General features: G+C 38.8%; 2 protein-coding genes across 2 annotated transcripts; one reads left to right on the top strand and one right to left on the bottom strand.

Annotated features, from left to right (window-relative positions):
- The first annotated feature begins 3,250 nt into the window (after window positions 1–3,250).
- On the top strand, window positions 3,251–8,213 carry LOC141592556 (putative pre-mRNA-splicing factor ATP-dependent RNA helicase DEAH5). Its single transcript, XM_074413288.1, has 2 exons — window positions 3,251–6,628; window positions 7,643–8,213. The coding sequence occupies exons 1-2, from the start codon at window positions 3,423–3,425 to the stop codon at window positions 8,034–8,036; spliced, it is 3,600 nt and encodes a 1,199-aa protein (XP_074269389.1). The 5' UTR covers window positions 3,251–3,422; the 3' UTR covers window positions 8,037–8,213.
- Window positions 8,214–10,864: 2,651 nt separating this feature from the next.
- LOC141592557 (glycerol-3-phosphate 2-O-acyltransferase 6) lies at window positions 10,865–17,464 on the bottom strand. The gene is made up of 2 exons (XM_074413289.1): window positions 16,569–17,464; window positions 10,865–11,946 (listed from the first exon to the last, which is right to left on the bottom strand). The coding sequence occupies exons 1-2, from the start codon at window positions 17,187–17,189 to the stop codon at window positions 11,056–11,058; spliced, it is 1,512 nt and encodes a 503-aa protein (XP_074269390.1). The 5' UTR covers window positions 17,190–17,464; the 3' UTR covers window positions 10,865–11,055.
- Window positions 17,465–19,533: the final 2,069 nt, after the last annotated feature.

A 19,533-nucleotide genomic window follows, 5' to 3' on the forward strand; every position in this document is an offset into this window, starting at 1 on the left:
GTGATGACTTGATCGACTAGTTTATCGACCATGGTGACTACTTCTGCATAGTGGCATTTTGAGAGAAGACCAATGGTACATGTCTTTAGGTATTGCGTTGGGATTGCGTAAGGTCGTTACCATGCTTTGAGGCCCTACACTTGTCTATCTACATTCCTTGCCCACGGGATGAAGTTCAAATGGTAGGGGAGATAAGAGAGAGTCCTTCCTTCAATCTCGTGAATTTCATTTTTCAAGTGAGAAATGAGATGTGAGCAATCTAAGGTAGATTCATCACTTGTAATCACTAGAACTCCAAGAGGATTCCGAAAGTGTTGTTTCTCGGTGGTGGAATCGAAGCCGACCATCTTCAATCATATCTCAAGCACGTGGTTTCAACTTGAAGCATTTTTCTGTCGTCGCCCTTTCCCCCTATGGTATTCACAGATGAATTTTCATCCCAAAACTTGGACTTCCTTTTTCTGAGTAGGTCCAATGGGTTGGAGTTTACCTTGCTTTCATTAAACCTTTAGAGCTGAGTAAGTATCCCCAAGGTTTGTGAATTTTTTTGGTGGAGTAGTTTTCTTAGATGGCTCGAGAAGGTTAACTTCAGCTTGCCTTGCTAGTAGAGCCGTATGAACGACTTGTGGACCCTGATATCCGACCTACCGTTTTGGATAAGAGTCCTTACTTGATGTCATCTTCGATCCTATACTCAAGTCCTTGAAAAGTTCTATACTTGACATCTCAAATGATGGTACATATGGGCTTCCGAGATTATCCGCAAACTTTTCCAAAGAGTAGCCTCATCCGGGCGGCTCAATTAGTTGGAGGTTAGTCTTCCACCTACTTAGAAAGCCTGCAATCCTTCTTGTCATTTTGGGTAAGAACCTCTAGAGTACGGATTGCTGACTTCGATCCTGCATTATCCCGATATTGTTTAGAGAACTCGATTGCGCGTCTTCCAAGCAGCGACCTTCACAGATCTAAAACGTAGAACCATTGCTTTCCTAGACGGTATGTCAAGAGATGAAGGAAAGATCCTAAGAAACATCCTGCTTGATGCCTTGATGTATATGTAATCCTCAAGGCACTGATGTGATTCAAAGGGTTCTCATGCCTTAAACTTAGGGATATCCTTATGTTAAAGTTAGTTGGCAATTTGGAATTGACTTACCACATACTTGACGATTGTTTTCCCTATAAAATGTCATCCCCTTAAGGTACATCAATTGCTCCTGTGTATTTGGGAGCCTTTTCTCACCGTAGTCATCCCCATGAGAGGATTCTCATCCCTTTAGACTCGCCATCGGAAAATTGAGAACTTCACTTTTGGCGGGGAGGCAACCTTCCCTCTACGCCAGAGTGCCGACGTGTTCAAAGTGGTCGTGAGGTTTGCCTTCGGGTAATCTTGTACCTGGGCTAGCGCGACTAGGATTCTTCGATCATTACTATCTTCAATTTGGTCGAGATTCGCTTATCACTTGATCCGTGCATCTGAAACTCGGATAAGAGATCGGGCGACGCAATCAAAACATCGATCACCATTCTATCACACTTAAGTAAAAGAGGAAACAGCCACTGTGAAGGTGCGTACACTGGTGGTCGAGTGAGTTTTGAAGAAAGACAAGGTCTTTGAAAATGTGTACACCGAACAATCGTAGTGTAGTTGTAGGAGTGGACTCAAGTGAGTTTTGAATGGCCAGGTCAATTTTGACTAATGCATAGCATACAGAGTTTTGAACTTGATTAAGGCGCTTAATCAAGGCCTTTTTTCAAATTTTGTTTTGAAACTGGTTTTGATTTTGAAAATTAATATGATTTTGTTTAGAAATGGTGATCATTTAAGGTTTATACATTTATACAAGTATTTATAACGGATTTGTTAGCGATTTAGAAGGGTTTTGGTTTAAATGTATTGGTCATACAAACCATCAAACCCGGTTCCAGGAGAGGCTCGTGCCAAACAAGAGTAAGGCCGATTCCTAGTCCATTTCCTCGTAGTGAAGGCCCTTGATAAAACAAGAGTAAGATCATGGTATTGACGACGTCAATCGCTATCCATCCTTAGCCCAAATAAGAATTAGGACCGCTTAGACTGGACGATTGGTCGGGAAAGAAATTGGGCCGGCCTAGGAAGGCCGAATTAAAACGATCTCAGAAGACCGAGTTATGAAACCGACAATCGTTTCGTACAAACTATTCCCTAACCTTGTTCAAGTTTCACCCTTGCTACACGAGTGTATTATCCCAATGGAGTCGCCAACCGTGGACAATGGCCGCCCACGGGGGCGCTGGGAGAAGGGAAACAAGCGCTTGCATTTTGAAGGAGTCGCCACCAATTTTTGCGGGAAATCGAACTGCTCGAATACCTCGTGTCATGTCAAGACACAAAGTAGTGACATGAACACTACAATCGTTACCCTTAGCATTCTATGTCTGAATGACTTCGTGGATGCCAATGAACACGGTGTCACGTAGATCCTGAGTAGGTGAGGGCACGTATTAGGAAGCTCTTTTGATCGAACACCTAATCCCGCCCGCCTCGATAGCGTCCTCTACTAATGATTAGGAAGTTATTCGTACTTGATATATCGTTAAGGTATGCAATGCAATGCAACATCCAAGTTTTTAATCCTAGCATGGTAATCTTGCATTTCCGCTTGACACGTAATTAGCAAACAATTGGGTCGAAGTAGATTTAATGTTGATTTAAATATGAAAACATACAAAAGAAGAAATACAATAATTGATGAAAAATTACACACTCCTCGAAGAGGGGCGGCGATTCTTTGCGATACTGCTCCTGAGTGAGGATAGCTGTGAATCGCAAATCGTTAATTTGAATTGATGAATTTAATGATTGATTGAAATATTTACTCGGATGGAAGTGATTAATAGGTTAATTACATGTGAATGATGGTCATAAAAGCGATAGACATGGATGGGATGAATCTAAACGGATTATTTACATGAAATTACGATGAAAATATTAATGAGTCCTCTATTGAAATAAGTCGATTAGACTAAATACAACGGATATACAACGAATGTGTGACGAATATGCGAATAAACAGATTAAACTATATCAATGACGCATTTGTAAACCCAATATGAACAAATCGAATCTCTAAAATCCGGGTTTGAATTTAATGACGAAAACCCGTTAATATTGGATTATTAGGATTTATGTCGGATTTATGAACTAAACATGCTAATGATGATGATTAAATACATGTGAATTTATTATGACATTACAACGAAGAGTCCCGTACTTAACATAAAGTCGGTGTACTCGGTCTGCTCGTATGATTGATTGATTTTCTCTAAAACTATTGCAAATCAGATTCCAATTTAAAACGGTACTTATAAGAACCCTAAAAATTTTCCCCAATTTGTTCCAATTCAATTCCTTCGAATCTCTCTCTACACCAACAATAACAATGGCGACCAAGGCGAAGAACGATAAAAAGGACGAGGCACTGAAGAAGCTTGAGTATCTTTCCTTAGTATCCAAGGTATGTTCCGAATTAGATACTCACGTAGGTTCTTCCGATAAAGTTCTCGCCGAGTTTATTACCGATTTAGGGCATAGTTGTGAAACTGTAGATGAATTTGATGCCGAATTGAAGAAAAACGGTGCTGAAATGCCTGATTATTTTGTTAAAACTTTGTTAACTATTATTCATGCGATTTTACCGCCTAAACCTAAGGGGGGTGATAATAATGGAGGTGATAATGAGAAGGATTCGAAGTTTACGGGGTTGTCGATACAGGATGGTAAGGATAGGGTTAGGGAATTGGAAAGGGAGATTGAGGCGGAGGCGGAAGAGCGGCGGCGGAAGAATGCTCCGGTGGAGGATGATGATCGTGGTCGTAGTGGTAGTCGACGAGATAGGGATAGGGATAGAGATAGGGGAAGGGATAGAGGAAGGGAGAGTGATAGGGGAGGGAGGTATAAAGATAGGGGAGAAGATAGGTATGATGATCGGCGAAATAGGGGGAGAGAAAGGGATAGGCGCGATGATGGTGATGAGAGAGGTGGTAGAGGTAGGTATGAGGACGAGGAGGATAGGGAGAGGCGTGGTGATAAGAGGAGGAGAGATAAGTATGGGGATGTGGAGGAGGAGGACGATGTCGAGGATAGGAGGGGAAGGAAGGAAAGGAATGTTGAGTTGGAGATGTATCAGGTTTATAAAGGGAGAGTGTCGAGGATCATGGATTCGGGGTGCTTTGTTCAGTTGTTGGATTTTAGAGGGAAGGAGGGATTGGTGCACATATCGCAGATGGCAAGCAGGAGGATTGCGAATGCTAAAGATGTGGTGAAGAGGGACCAGGAGGTTTATGTGAAGTTGATATCGGATTTAGCGGGGAAGTTGAGTTTCTCGATGAGGGATGTGGATCAGAATACCGGTAAGGATTTGCTCCCAATGAAGAAGGGACCACAGGATGATGCTTTGATTGCGAATCCTAGTGTTGGGAATGGGTCGGGTACTAGAGTAGGGCTTTCTGGGATTCCGATTATTGAGGAGGAGCATTCTAGGCCGTCAAGGCGGCCATTAAAGCGTATGAGTTCACCGGAGAAGTGGGAGACCCAGCAACTGGTTGCATCGGGTGTTTTAAGTATGAAGGAGCTTCCTAGTTTTGACGATGAAGGTGATGGGATGCTTTACCATGAAGAAGGTGCTGAGGAAGAGCTTGAGATTGAGTTGAATGAAGATGAACCTGCTTTTCTTCACGGCCAGACTCGATACTCTGTTGATATGTCACCTGTTAAGATTTTTAAGAATCCAGAGGGGTCTTTAAGCCGTGCAGCTGCTCTTAGTTCTGCACTGACAAAGGAGAGGAGAGAAGTTCGTGAGCAGCAACAGAGGACAATGCTTGATTCTATTCCTAAGGATCTTAATCGGCCTTGGGAAGATCCAATGCCAGAGACAGGAGAGAGACACCTTGCCCAAGAGTTGAGAGGTGTTGGTTTGTCTGCATACGATATGCCGGAGTGGAAGAAGGAAGCATATGGGAAGGCACTGACTTTTGGACAGAAATCAAAGCTGTCTATACAGGATCAAAGGCAGAGTTTGCCAATCTACAAGTTGAAGAAAGAGCTTATCCAGGCCGTGCATGACAACCAGGTTCTGGTTGTGATAGGTGAGACTGGGTCCGGGAAAACAACTCAGGTGACGCAGTACCTTGCAGAGGCAGGTTACACCACTAAGGGTAAAATCGGTTGTACCCAGCCTCGTAGGGTGGCTGCAATGTCAGTGGCTAAGAGGGTTGCCGAAGAGTTTGGTTGTCGGTTAGGGGAGGAAGTCGGCTATGCTATACGGTTTGAAGATTGCACTGGGCCTGACACTGTGATTAAATATATGACTGATGGTATGCTTCTGAGAGAGATTTTGATTGACGAGAATCTTTCTCAATATTCAGTTATTATGCTTGACGAGGCACACGAGCGAACCATTCACACTGATGTCCTCTTTGGGCTACTAAAAAAGCTTGTTAGCCGGAGACCCGATCTTCGTCTGATTGTCACTTCTGCTACATTGGACGCAGATAAATTTTCTGGGTACTTTTTTAACTGCAATATCTTCACAATCCCTGGGAGAACGTTCCCAGTAGAGATCTTGTATACCAAGCAGCCTGAGACTGATTATTTAGATGCAGCGTTGATCACTGTTCTGCAGATCCACTTGACTGAACCTGAAGGGGACATTCTAGTATTTTTAACTGGGCAAGAGGAAATTGATTTTGCCTGTCAGTGTCTCTATGAGAGGATGAAAGCTCTTGGCAGAAATGTTCCTGAGCTGATTATTCTTCCTGTTTATAGCGCCCTTCCCAGTGAAATGCAATCTAGGATTTTTGACCCAGCCCCTCCTGGGAAGAGAAAAGTTGTCGTCGCGACAAATATCGCCGAAGCTTCCCTCACAATTGATGGGATATTTTATGTGGTTGATCCTGGGTTTGCTAAGCAAAATGTATACAACCCAAAACAGGGGCTTGATTCTCTGGTTATTACCCCTATCTCACAAGCATCAGCAAAACAAAGAGCTGGGCGAGCTGGTCGTACTGGGCCTGGTAAATGCTATCGCCTTTATACAGAGAGTGCCTACCGGAATGAAATGTCTCCTACTTCAATTCCTGAGATTCAGAGGATTAATCTTGGGATGACTACGTTGACTATGAAAGCTATGGGAATTAATGATCTTCTTTCGTTTGATTTTATGGACCCACCACCTCCACAAGCTCTTATATCTGCTATGGAGCAGCTGTATAGTTTGGGAGCTTTGGACGAGGAAGGTCTTTTGACTAAACTGGGAAGGAAGATGGCAGAATTCCCTTTGGAGCCTCCATTGTCGAAGATGCTTTTGGCTAGCGTGGACCTTGGTTGCAGTGATGAGATTTTGACGATGATTGCAATGATTCAAACAGGGAATGTGTTTTATAGGCCGAGGGAGAAGCAAGCACAAGCTGATCAGAGGAAGGCCAAGTTTTTCCAGCCAGAGGGTGATCACCTAACTTTGCTTGCTGTTTATGAGGCTTGGAAAGCGAAGAATTTTTCTGGGCCATGGTGCTTTGAAAATTTTATTCAGTCTCGATCTTTGCGGAGGGCACAAGATGTCAGGAAACAACTTCTCAGTATAATGGACAAGTATGTTCTTGTTACTTTGACTCCCCCCCCACCCCCACTCCACTTCCCCAAAAAAATACTATAGAATTTTAGTCTTTAATTGGCTTCATTAAAGTTTGTCCTGTAGATGTAGCTGGAGTTTGTTCTATCATATGCTTGTTTGGTTTGTGTTATGACGTGATGCATCCCCGTTTGTCTTCTTAAGCTGTCTATCTTGTGCCCTAATTGTCAATTATAAATTACTGTGGAGCACATACCATAATAGAACTGACTATTGTCTGACATCGTTAGTGCTTTCTTGATCGTTTCTATTTATAGTTCCTTTCCTTATTTTCATATGGCCAGTTGTAGACTTGTGGCGTCAGTGTTGAAGTCATTTTCCCCTCCTGGTTGCTCTTTCCTTGTTTGATCTGGTAACTCATTAAGATAAATAAAAACACTAATGGACTGCAAATGGTAGTCCAAATATTCTGTGGTAGTATATTGCATAGGAGTATATTACTACGGTTTCAAGCTATGATGTCGACCCGGTTTGGTAAAAGCATGAGTAATGACTCTGGATCTGTGCATTCTATTTTAGAATTTTGCTCTTAACCATATTCCGTGGTTCTATTTTCCAAATATTAGACTGGTGTGTTTTAATCTTTTCTACTAGTGTTTAAGTGAATTATGTACCATTAATATGAATAAATAGTGGTTAGCTAATTGCTTCAGTCACCAGTTCAGATGTTCCTACTTAATGCCACTGTTAAATACTCCCTCCGTCCTGGTCATTTGTTTACCTATTCTATTTTTGGGGTGTCTCGGTCAATTGTCTGCCTTTTTATTTTGTGAATATTTTTGATGAGCAATTTGATCCTCCACGCTCAATTTGGCCCACTTGTCATCAAATAATTGGTCCTCTCCTCTTTCCTTGGTATTTGTGACAAAACCAAAGGTAAACAAATGACCGGGACGGAGGGAGTACTCCATACTATTGCCAGAAGTTTTTTTTCCTCTTCAATTTTGCTTAAGCACTTCTGCTTCTTTTTCCAGGTATAAATTGGATGTTGTGAGTGCTGGCAAGAACTTCACAAAAATAAGGAAAGCAATTTGCGCTGGATTTTTCTTTCATGCTGCGAGGAAGGATCCTCAAGAGGGTTACAGAACCCTTGTCGAGAACCAGCCTGTTTACATCCACCCTAGCAGTGCTTTGTTTCAGAGACAACCAGACTGGGTCATTTACCATGAACTGGTTATGACTACAAAAGAATATATGCGAGAGGTGACTGTTGTAGACCCAAAATGGCTGGTCGAATTAGCCCCTAGATTTTTCAAAGTGTCGGATCCTACGAAAATGAGCAAGCGCAAACGTCAAGAGCGTATTGAGCCACTCTACGATAGATACCATGAGCCGAACTCTTGGCGTCTGAGCAAAAGGCGTGCTTAAATTATCTTCTTATGCTTTTTCAATACGCCTTTTTGTGCTCGATTTTTTCTTCTGTAAAATATTTGTTCTGTTGCATTCTAGATGCTTATCGATCTTGAAGGATCATATGTACTACTGCGTACTGCAGAACTGGCATTTAAATCTGAGGTTTAATTTCCTGTCTGAGGTTTACAATTATCCTTTTCTCAAGAATTAAGATTATAGCTGAGTACAGTCTTCCTTGGGCCATTTCTCTGATGATTCCATCTTTCAGCACATTTGCTGCATCTCTGCAGGAAACTCGTTGATGTGGAAAAAAAAAAGAATCTTGCTATCGGGACTTGTGGTACTCTCCGTCCATCGAATTACTTTTTGTCTTATTTTGTATGAGAACTATGGAACATATTTAGAAATGGATCTTAGAATTGGTTGTTGCCGACTAATTCAGAACGCAACTAATAAGCGGCAATGTTTGTTACGTTAAGACCAATCCTTTATAATTGCTAGATACTCCGTATGTTTGGCCTTGCTGGTTACAATTACAAAAGCTTTTACAGGGAAAGGTTAATCAAGGGGCTGGCTGGAGAGTACTTATGAGCTACTCCCGTTGTTCTACCCGGTTCTTTGTGTTCTGTTTTGTTTATTACTTGCTCTAAATCCAAGGTGTGAAAAAAAAAAGATAAAGTTGACCCTTAAAACAGTAGTGTGTAAAATATCTTTCGGTAATAATAAAAAATAAAAATATGTTGAAAAATCCTTTTATCAGTCTACCCGTTCTATGTCAGACATTCCTCTATCGAGAATTGTGGTGGTTGTACCAGCGTACTCGTTTCTCGGAAGTGGTATTCCTCTATTTAGTTCTCGTACAAAGCAGGCGGCTGTAAATTGTAACAGGTAAGGCAGACTTCCTAGCCTGTCAATTTGGTTTATGTAGTAACACTGATATTCAAGTTGAAGATGTAAGAGTCGATGTGGCATGGTTTAACCCGTATGAAATTGAGAATGAGGTTGAGAAGCCGTCTAAACGCTCCAAAGGTGTGCGCCTTTTTTTCCGACTTTTTTCCCCATCTATTTTTTCCATTTATTCCTCCTATTTCTGAATTTTTTTGGCCTTCCCATGCAGATATCCATTGCTCAGCAACTACCCATGATTTTTTATTTGCGGGTCGGCAGGTAAGCAGTTTTGTCTTGTAATTACGTTTACCTTTTGTATAGGACTTGCTTGGCTTGCTGACCTCATTTTTCCTTAACAGGGAACCCTCTTATCTCTGCTATGGAGCAGCTGTATAGTTCGGGAGCTTTGGACGAGAAGGGTCTTTTAACTAAATTGGGAAGGACAAAGGCAGAATTCCCTTTGGAGTGTATGATACTTTTGGCTAGTGTGGACCTTAATTGCAGTGACGAGATTTTGAATGATTGCAGTGATTTAAACAGGTAATGTGTTTTATAGGCCTAGGGAGAAACAAGAACAAGCTGATCATAAGGCCACCAAATTTTTAAAGTGTCAGATCCGAGGAAAAAGAATGTATGCAGCCTGTTTAGTGTGTTTACATCCACCGTACCAGTGCATTTTTTCAGAAACAACCAGACTGGGTCATTTACCATAAACTGGTTATGAGTAAAAAAGAATATATGCGAGAGGCGACTGTTGTAGATCCAAAATGGTTGGTCAGAATTAGCCCCGTGATTTTTGAGGTGTCAGATCCGAAAAAAATGAGCAAGCGTCAAGAGCGTATTGAACCACTTTATGATAGATACCACGAGCCGAATTCTTGGTCTTTGAGCAAAAGGCGCATTTAAGCTGTCTATTTATGCAAGGTTTCTGCTATACACCCTTTTTTGGCCGCTTTCTTATTTCGAATTATAGTTCAGTTGTATCTCTAGATGCTTTATCGATCTTTGGATGACTATATCTATGGAGTACTACTTCCTACCTCAGAACTGGTATTGAAATCTGAGGTTTCATTACACGATGTGTTTTCTTATACTTCGTCCTCACTTTTACTTCGACTTTGATATTGTACTGCCCTGCCTTCTCCCGTCCCTCATCTTTCAGTTAATATCTCTTAATGAGATTATTTGGTTGAATGCCGTGCCCCCTTCAATAGCAGGATGATTCATATTTCAAAGATGACGGGAGTAATAATTGTATCGGTTGTTACAGCCTAATTCAGATGCTGCAGGATAAATGCAACCGATAAGTGGCAAAATGAAGTCCAAAATCATTACAAAGCTGTCAGCACTCACAATGTTTGTAACAAAGTCCACATTTACTACCACACTTTCGTAGCCAGATATATTATTGGTGGCCTTTCTCGCTACAACGACTTCTACTGGGAAAGGTGAGTCGAGAGCTGGCGAGTACTCTGCAGCTACATCGTTTTACTCGCCTCAAATGGAAATCACCATTAACAGGTTATGTACTTCTCCATTAATTATTGTTTGGTGTACATTGTTAGTTCATTCCAGTATTCACATGGGATTAAATTTCTATTGCCGTTAGCGTGCAGTTTTCGCTACTTAATTCAGCGATGAGTTGGTGGCTGTCTATCACTATTCCGGATGTTTAACATCAGCGGTCCCCTCTCTATGTGCAAAGGACAACGTGGTCACTGCATTTGAAAAAGGTAACAGTGTTATACTGCATCTACCTGAATGAAAATTGCCTGGTTTTATTTGTATATATCATCAATTGTCGATCTCTGATGCAATAACTGGATTGCGGTATCTGTAGCCTTGTGAGATCCTCCGCATTGTTGATTTATTGGTTAATCAAACCACTGTTTGAATGCGAATTTATTCATCAATTTCGCTTACTGTAAATTTACAAACGTATCATGTACTGCACATCTTAGGAACTCCCACAAATGACAGTGAGGTTGTCTTATAAATGTTTTTTGTCGCGAGCAACCTAATAATAATAATAAATTGTGTTCTTTCTGCATTTTGTTCGTCACTGAACTAATAAATCCATATCATTATACAAGATCCAAGGCAAATTAAAAAAGCTAGCTACATATATTACTTGTCCTCAATTTGATCACTTTTGCTTATGATGTTCCTCTGATTTCTGTTTCTTTGCAGGAACCGTCCCATCTGTACCCGCAAGAATTGCATACTTGTCCTTCCTTGTCAAATTGGTGCATTCGTATCCCAAAGTAGCAGCAATAGTCCTTTGAATATGGTTTGCGACATCAATAGCCGATTTTCCACCTTTGCAGGTGAGTTCAACTGGCAATTGCTCCAAGAAAGTGATCTCATATGAGGGCATTGGGTTCATATACACGAAATACGGGTCTAAGAGCTTATGTCCCCTTGTTGTAGTACCATAAAACACACTTTGCTTAGTCTTGATAGCGACTGGCACAATCCGGTCACTTAACTCAGCGAAAAGAGCACTAAACCTTAGTAAAAACGGTTCCCTACATGTAGTCCCTTCCGGGCAAATTACCAAGTCACCTTCCTCAAGTAGACGCCTAATATTAGCCGCATCTTTGTCCCGTTCCCTTGACAACGCCACAGCCTTGATAGGTGAAATCATCTCAGAGAATTTACTAATACTATACGTGACACAACTGACTTTCCGACCTAAGGCAACCGCTGTGACAACGGGGTCTAGGATAGTCCTATGGTTGCAAACCAATAGGTTACCGCCTTTACCCTCCTTAGGAGACGGAGGGGGTGTGCCCTTAACAACGAGCTTAATTCCAAGGATTTTGTAGTTGTATCGGACTATTCGCTCGGGTAATGGTATATTGAGGTAGACCCTTAGAAGGGAGAGCACAAATCCAATGGGTAGCCATAGAAAGGTTAAGAGTGCAACTAATGGTGTTGGTCTTTGGGCTAACCTTCCGTCATGGAATATAACCGGTTTTAGAAGCTTGTTAGGTGATAGTGGTTGACATTTTCTGTTTGGTACCATGTACCCTTCCTGCATAAACCATCCAAGGAATCATGTTAGTCTTTTATTATTGGGCAAGACGGCCCGTAGGGTGTTCAATTAGGTTCTTAAAACCGGGGCTCAATAACGAGAAAGACACCGAAATGGATATTCATTCTCACACAAAACCTAATACGATAGGGGTAGAACTTTAAACTACCCAAAATTAGACACACTGTTATGCAATAGTCATTGTTCAAATGTTTTGTTATTACAATAAAGAAGATATTTTTCTCTTAGTTGAATCTTTGTCTCTTAATCTTACATGGGGCCTTCATTTTGATATTTAGGGGAGGGCCTCCCAAATGCATTGGTTGTTTTATAAGAGAATCGAATTTAACAATGTCTAATTCTTCCAATATATATCATATGTAGGATCTCTCGAAATTAAAGTGATTTCACTTTCAGTGTCACTAGAATATACCAAGATGAGCCCTCCCATTTTTCTTTTTCTATCTTTTTTTTAAATCAAAACCTTGGGTTTGTTTGTAAAACAACTACGACTAAATTGCCTGAGTCGACTCTTTTATTTGTTTGGCGATAATAAAGTCAAAAATCTTTTTTTCCAAAAAAAAAGCGCAAATTGTTGGGTGTATGATTTGAGTATGTGACCAAATAAAATGTGACCTTTTAATATAAAATAGTCACTATTTATCATAAAATGATCCTTTTTTATTTATCACTCCATAGAACGATCCTGCAATCGTACTGACTTGAAAACCAAAATACAGGCTTAAATTTCCTACATTCTTTAATTGAGTTGTGGGTCATGTTCAGTTAAAACCAATCAGTATATGCTCTGCCATTCTCTGACAATTCGAAAAGTTTGGAATAAAAGTCGCCAATAGTATCCCAATTTAAGGCCACCGAAACAAGTACTCCGTACAAATTACTATTCCCGGCTTGTGGTCCCCTACTTACCGAACCTGGCAAACGGATCAATAGGGTTAGGTTCGGCTCGAGTCGGATTCGGATGGGTTATTTTCGGCTTAATTTATCAAGTTATTTGTAGATAATAATCAGTTTGTAACAATAAAAATTCGGGTCGGATTATTCGGACTGGGTCGTTTGGGGCAAGGTCAATTTTGTCATGTTTACTTCTTACTCTTCTAGTCTTCTTAGACAACTTTTCATTTAAAACGTATATATCCATCTTAAACTTAAAACCGATCAAATATGTTAATGTAAAAAAAATATAATAAAAACTAAATACATTGTGAAAAACAAAAATTTTGTACCATATATCCATGTAGGATGATATTTGATCCGTTTTAAGTTCTAATTTAGAAAAATTTCCAAGGTTACCCTATGTTCAAAAATTCTTGTATACAGCGGTTTTACACAATTGATATTGTAAAACCATAGCAAAATTTACTTAATTAACCCCGATAATAATAACTTCCCACTATTTACAATGTCTTATCGTAAAGTGGTTTTATAAGATACTTTACTCTCTTATGTTACTATCCGTCCATCCCGGCTAAAATTTCTCGACCCCACCGACTCTAAATCCTACCTCCGCCATTGATAGACAATATGTAGAATTCATCACTTCTTGACTCACATTTCACTACCGGTGTCATGTAGTTAAGCTGACTAATACGGAGTACCTAACTTAACACCTAACAAATGTCCTTCCCTTTAATGCAATTATTGATATAGGACTTTGACAAGTCTCGACATAAGACCACATTCAAAACCCCGATAAAGACAACTTTAATATCTAGTAGAAACTAAAAACAATAATGGGACAAAATCAACGTGATGTAAGGAGTTTTGGTTTAATAAGAGGATCATAAATTATACTATAAAATGGTCTATAATTTTAAATATTTTTTTTAAAAAATAAAATAAAATTATTCATTTAATGCTAGTAAATAAGTTATTTTTTTTTTCAGGGCCGGCCCTAAGAGGTATTTAGGGGGGCAAATGACAAGGGCACAAGTCTAGCTAGAAGGGTCCCATGAGGGTGGAATTAGGAGTCCGCTAAATTGGGTATAGGTCGAGGCCTTTATCAAATAAATTTTATTACATAATAATTGTCAAATAAGAGAAGTAGCCTAGTGGTTATTTATCTTACCAATTTATAGGAGCTTTTGTGTTTTATTCTTCATGGGTACATTTTTTTTCTGGAATTCACCGAATTGAGTTTGTCATGGCATAATTTGTAAAAATTCTCTCATCTAATAAAACTATATATATCTAAAATTTGAAAGAATTTCGACCCGTCTTTAAAATTGGGGAAAAAAATACTCCGTAGTGTTCTTCAAAAGATTTGTGTTGTTTCGTTTATCGAATCGTATTAGATAGTGACACATGAATTACTTGAACAGAACTTTTTAAAGAGTCGGGGCCTCCATTTTACAATTTTGCCTAGAATCCTGAGATGTTCAAGACCGGCCCTATTTTTCTTACACAATTCAAACAATAATTACTATAAATCTATAATACGATAGTTATAATACTTCATACTAGTAATTAAGGACACATCCGATTAGACTTGGGGTACTCATTTGGTCATGATTATAAAGTACTTGAGATTATGAAAATTATAGTTCTTCCTTTTTATATCTAATCTACTGTAACTAGTAGGAATTATAACTAATAAGAAACTCCGTAGTTTTATATCACAATATTTCTTCCTTTTCTTGTTGCTCGGTTTATTTTTTCTATACCTTTCTCACTAAAAGAAAAAACAACTTTTGTAATGTTCATAGTGTAAGGCTATGCCTTTTAAACTTCGATTCTGTCACTCTTAAGTGACTTATCTCTATCTCGTATCAGTAGGTCTCCCTTGTGACGGGTCGGATCTTGCGACGGGTATTTTATGAGTGGAAATGGGTAGAGGGGACAAGGTGGACACCCACCCCATGTGCTCCTTCTCTCACCCTTATGGGTTTTTTGTGAGATAATATGATACCCGTCACAAATTTGTGACGGATATCCTCCATCATAAGGGAGAATTTGTGATCACGTATATGTAGGGATTTAGCCAATACGGCGATTGCCCTTTGTAACCCAAAAATACAAGTTTTGTTTCTCCATTTTCGTTAGTTTTGGAAGGCTTGTAGAGTATAAGAAGTAAATGTGTCACAGCTCAAAAGTGACATTCATTTAACACTTGAATGTGACTTACCACATGGCATAATAATTAGGAACGATGCATATTTTTATTTTTGTTTTATTGATAATATTTCTTAGATTTTGTAATAGAGTAGGTATTCTTTAAAACGGTTTTATTTTAAAACCAGAAAATGTCAACATTTTTTACTTGAAAGTAATCATTTAATGATAAAATGTACTACTATATGGTAACTAAAATTGCCACTTCTTAACAAAAACACTCATTCATATTCGTTCGTGCAAAGTGGTTATATTTGGTTAATCTTAATTTTAAGTAAAAATAGTTCGTCTGAAATAAGAATTTGCTTTGTAATAAGTTTCAAAAGTTTAAAAGATGAAATTATGTCCATTTGTCAATCAAGGCAAATTGCATTTTTTTTTTCTGTAACATGCCCTATAAATTTTACTCCCTATTTCAAGAACATAAATTTCAAAATAATCATTTTAGCTATTATAAATTGAGTTTTGCTAATAATTTGATGCTCCACAGAGGGAGTTAGGTCTCGACCTCGTATCGTGTAATCAAAACTCGGTTTGAGTGATCGTGGATTACGATTTTTAATTTGAAGTCCACTTGGGTTAAAAATTGTTCATGATCATCCCAAAATATTTAAAAATTTGAAGTAAAAATTATTCTTACTTAGCTTTAAAAATACCTCAAAAAAATTTCTCAAGAAAATGCCTTAATATGAAACTCTAGTTTAACCCGTCTCAAGATTAAGGTCTCATCGATCTCATCGTGCAAATTTCCCAACAACCTAACGTGATAAAATCAATTTTTATGCTGACGGGTTTTAAGTCCGTGTACACAAACCACAAGTAAACTGGCCGTTGAATATAAGAGAAAGAAGATTTAAATATGAGATTCACGTAATGTTTGTGTCTAATATTCGTATGCATTGTTCATGATAATTCTCTAACTAACGCACCAAACCGTGAACAAATCTTATACTCCCATGCAAACACCCTGTTTTTTAAACTTTAAAATTCACGTAACTTATTCGACAAAAATAATCACGTAACTTTGATCTCCCCACGGAAAAGTATTGTGTAACGCAACAACTTTTTTTAGTTTGCAATTCTCGACTGCTTCGTGTACCTTAAAATTAAGGGTAATAATAAATACAGCCCCTTTAGGACTGTAAATAAGAATTAAATGCATTTTCTAAAGTGAAATTAAAGTAGGAATGTATCAGAAATTTATGCGTATATTAATATGATTGTTAATGATTGATTTAAGCTTTTATTTCTCCTTTTACAACCTTAAATACAGCCGTAATTAATTAGGAGGGAGTACTAATAATTACTCTGCTCACTATAAATTTATTTATTATCTATAAAATTAAAAGAAATCAAATGATCATTTTATTGTTACGAAAGAATAAGATTTATTTAATTTGTATAAAATTTTTAAAAAAATATCTATCTACAATAGACAAGTAGCAAATTAATACTTTAATTAAATTTTAATATAGGGTGCATAAACTAACCTTGCACAAGGACATGAACTCATGATCAGTTTCTCGATCCCCAAGTCCTAAATCCGGCGTATTATTCTCCCCGAGTTCCTTTACAATGGCCGCTCGTTTATGTTCTCGAACAAGCACACCGGGAGCCTTAACAAACCCGGTGGCTCTTCCCGACTTAGTCACCCCTAACTCGGTCCCAAGGACCTTATCGGCCCCTAAATACGTCTTAACAAAGTGCTCAACCATAATTCTCGGGTTAGCCGTGACTATATATTTTTTCCCACAAGAATTAAACACTTGCCATGTCTCAGGGTGTACATCTTCGGAGTAAAACTTGGGTAAGACGGACCTAGAAACGAGCTCAATGTCTCGGACTTTTAAGCCCGCGAATGTTATGAATATAAAAGTTTGAATTCCAAATGATTCGGATATGAAAACGTAGATGAAATATACAAAAGGTACCGATATTAATAAAAATAAAGCTCGTATAAGGTTGCCTGCCTCTAGGGCAACAAGCAAATAATATGGAAATGCACTCCTTGATATAAGGAGTGTTCCGTCTAGGTCGGCCGCCACGGTTTGTTTCGATCTCCCCTCGACTCGACACCTCGAAATTGGTGCAAATGTTTGTTGTGACACCATGGTTAATAATTAAGATTTTTATTAATTAATTATAATATAATTGTAGTACTAGGTTTAATGTGTGTGGTTTAATAAATAAAATTATTGTGTTTTATATATTGGTGAAGTAGACAAGAAATGTTGTTTAATAATGAGAAATGTAGTGAAATTTATAGAGAGGGTTGTATGTAAATGAAATATGAACGTTAAGTAAAGGGTACGTAGTGTACCTAATTTTTTTTATTTTTTATTTTAATTTTTAAGGAATTGTACCTAAAAAATTAAGGCAGTTGAGAAGAGTTAAGAGTAGTTGGAGGTCCAAAAATATAATATCAACGCCTACATTTACATTGAATTAGCCTACTTTTTGGTTTGTTGGAACCGCCTTAGTTGTGCGCATTTATAAATAGCTTTTGGTTTAATAATAATAATATACTTTAATTTGCTGACATTTTTATGATTGTATTGATCGAGCATACAAATACTAGTAATATATTATTGTCAAATGTATGAAAATAAGACTAAAATATTGTGTATATACGAGTAGGGTTATTCACTAAGTAGTCCAGATCAAAGATCAAACCGGATCGGATGATTTGGTCAGGATTAAACCGGATCACGGTCCACCTATTTACTCTACTTTAATCTTCGGTCTGGTCTTGAACCAACCGAATGGACCGCGGATCACCGGACCATGGACCGAACTTATATAATAAAAGAATCTTTAAAATTATAACATTATTGATTTTATTTTGTACAAAACAAATACTTAAATCTAGTAAAATAAAAATATTGGTTATTTTGATCGTTACGAACTTCTTAAGTTCTAATTTTATATACTATTGTCGATGAGAATCATATTTGGTTCAATTACGTCCATTTGGTCCGATCTGGTCTGGTCCGCGCGTTTTTCTGGTTTAGTCCGGACCAGACAAATATTAATATGGTCTGGTCCACCTTTTAACCCTTATTTGATTTTCGGTCCAAAAATTTAGGTCCATTCCGATCCGATTGGGACTAATGAACACCCCTATATACGAGCATACAAATACTAGTAATTAATTAATTTGTGCAAAATAGTATACGATCGTGTTGGATAATCTTAGCTTGTAGAGGTCACGAGGTTAAGCTCCAAGGAGCTCAAGTTGTTAAACTCATGAATCAAGCTTGGATAATCTTGTAAAGGTCATTGTCTACGAGTAGGTTTGGGTGTGTTTCATAAATTAAACATTTAAATTTTGGTTCATAATCAATCAAACATTAAATAATATGGAGTACTCGTACATTACAAGATGATAAGAATTGGACATGACCATTACCCTACTCTAGAGGTGGACAACGGGCGAGGCCGGTGTGAGTCGATCCTTACTAGCCACGGGCTGGGCTGGAGTCACTCTAGCCCCAGAGAAGCCAATGTGAGGGAGCGAGCCTAGTCGGGTGAGCCTAGTATCTCTAAAGTATGGCCCGTGATTGGCCTATGAGTGGGTGGGCTAGACTAGCCTAACAATTATCTTACTTTTTTTTTTACCCAATTGGGTCGGGTTGAAGAAATAAAGAGTTAGGATAAGCCCAGCAAATCTATCGGGCTGGTCGATGGGCTAGCGGGCCGATTCATGACTGGCCCATGAGTTAGGCCAGGCTGTTGGCCGGCACAGGTACCCACCTTAATCACATGATTGATTACATTTGGTGTTCTATTTCATGTTCCACCTTATTTTATACGGAATAGTTATCATATCATCCACCTTAGGTAGATATGGCCTGTTAAAACCCGATCCAAAACCCGACCCAAGCCCGAGACAAAAATAACCTGCTTTTTCAACCGAAACAAGAAAGATACCTGAACTAGTTTTGACCCGTAAATAGATTAATCTGACCCGTAGCAGATGAAGACAACACATATTCCTTTAATGCACAATGTCAAATAGGTATTCAATTTTAAAACTGTGAAGAAAAATGTGTATATGTCACGTCCTCACTACGACATTATCACCTCGAACTACGTGTCAGTCACGTCAACATTGCCACCTCGTGACCTCAAATCACATGCCACATACTGACCTCAAGCTGCGTGCCACATCACCTCTGCCACCTCGAATCGTGTGCCACCACCTCATCACCGTAAACCGTATGTCACATCATCACTATCAACTCATTTGAGCCTCACTTTTTTACGTTGAGAGTTAGTGGATATAACGATGATGATGATGGTGGTGGTGAGACTAATGACAATTAAGATGAGTAGGAGGAGATAAAACGTATACTTCCTCCTATCAAAGGCAGAGGTTGCATTCACTTTCTGGAGGTCAAACTTCAAAACTTTGACCACAAATACCGGTTAAAAGTATGAAACTTTGAATAAACA

This window comes from Silene latifolia, chromosome 7 (genome assembly GCF_048544455.1).
Source record: "Silene latifolia isolate original U9 population chromosome 7, ASM4854445v1, whole genome shotgun sequence".
Classification (NCBI taxonomy): domain Eukaryota; kingdom Viridiplantae; phylum Streptophyta; class Magnoliopsida; order Caryophyllales; family Caryophyllaceae; genus Silene; species Silene latifolia.

What these genes read in the sequence shown, in the direction of transcription:
- LOC141592557 (XM_074413289.1), bottom strand. Translation starts at nt 17,189, where the DNA reads ATGGTGTCACAACAAACATTTGCACCAATTTCGAGGTGTCGAGTCGAG. An exon ending in AGTTCATGTCCTTGTGCAAG is followed by an intron (nt 11,947 to 16,568) that starts GTTAGTTTATGC and finishes TGGTTTATGCAG; the next exon opens with GAAGGGTACATGGTACCAAA.
- LOC141592556 (XM_074413288.1), top strand. Translation starts at nt 3,423, where the DNA reads ATGGCGACCAAGGCGAAGAACGATAAAAAGGACGAGGCACTGAAGAAG. An exon ending in CTTCTCAGTATAATGGACAA is followed by an intron (nt 6,629 to 7,642) that starts GTATGTTCTTGT and finishes TTCTTTTTCCAG; the next exon opens with GTATAAATTGGATGTTGTGA.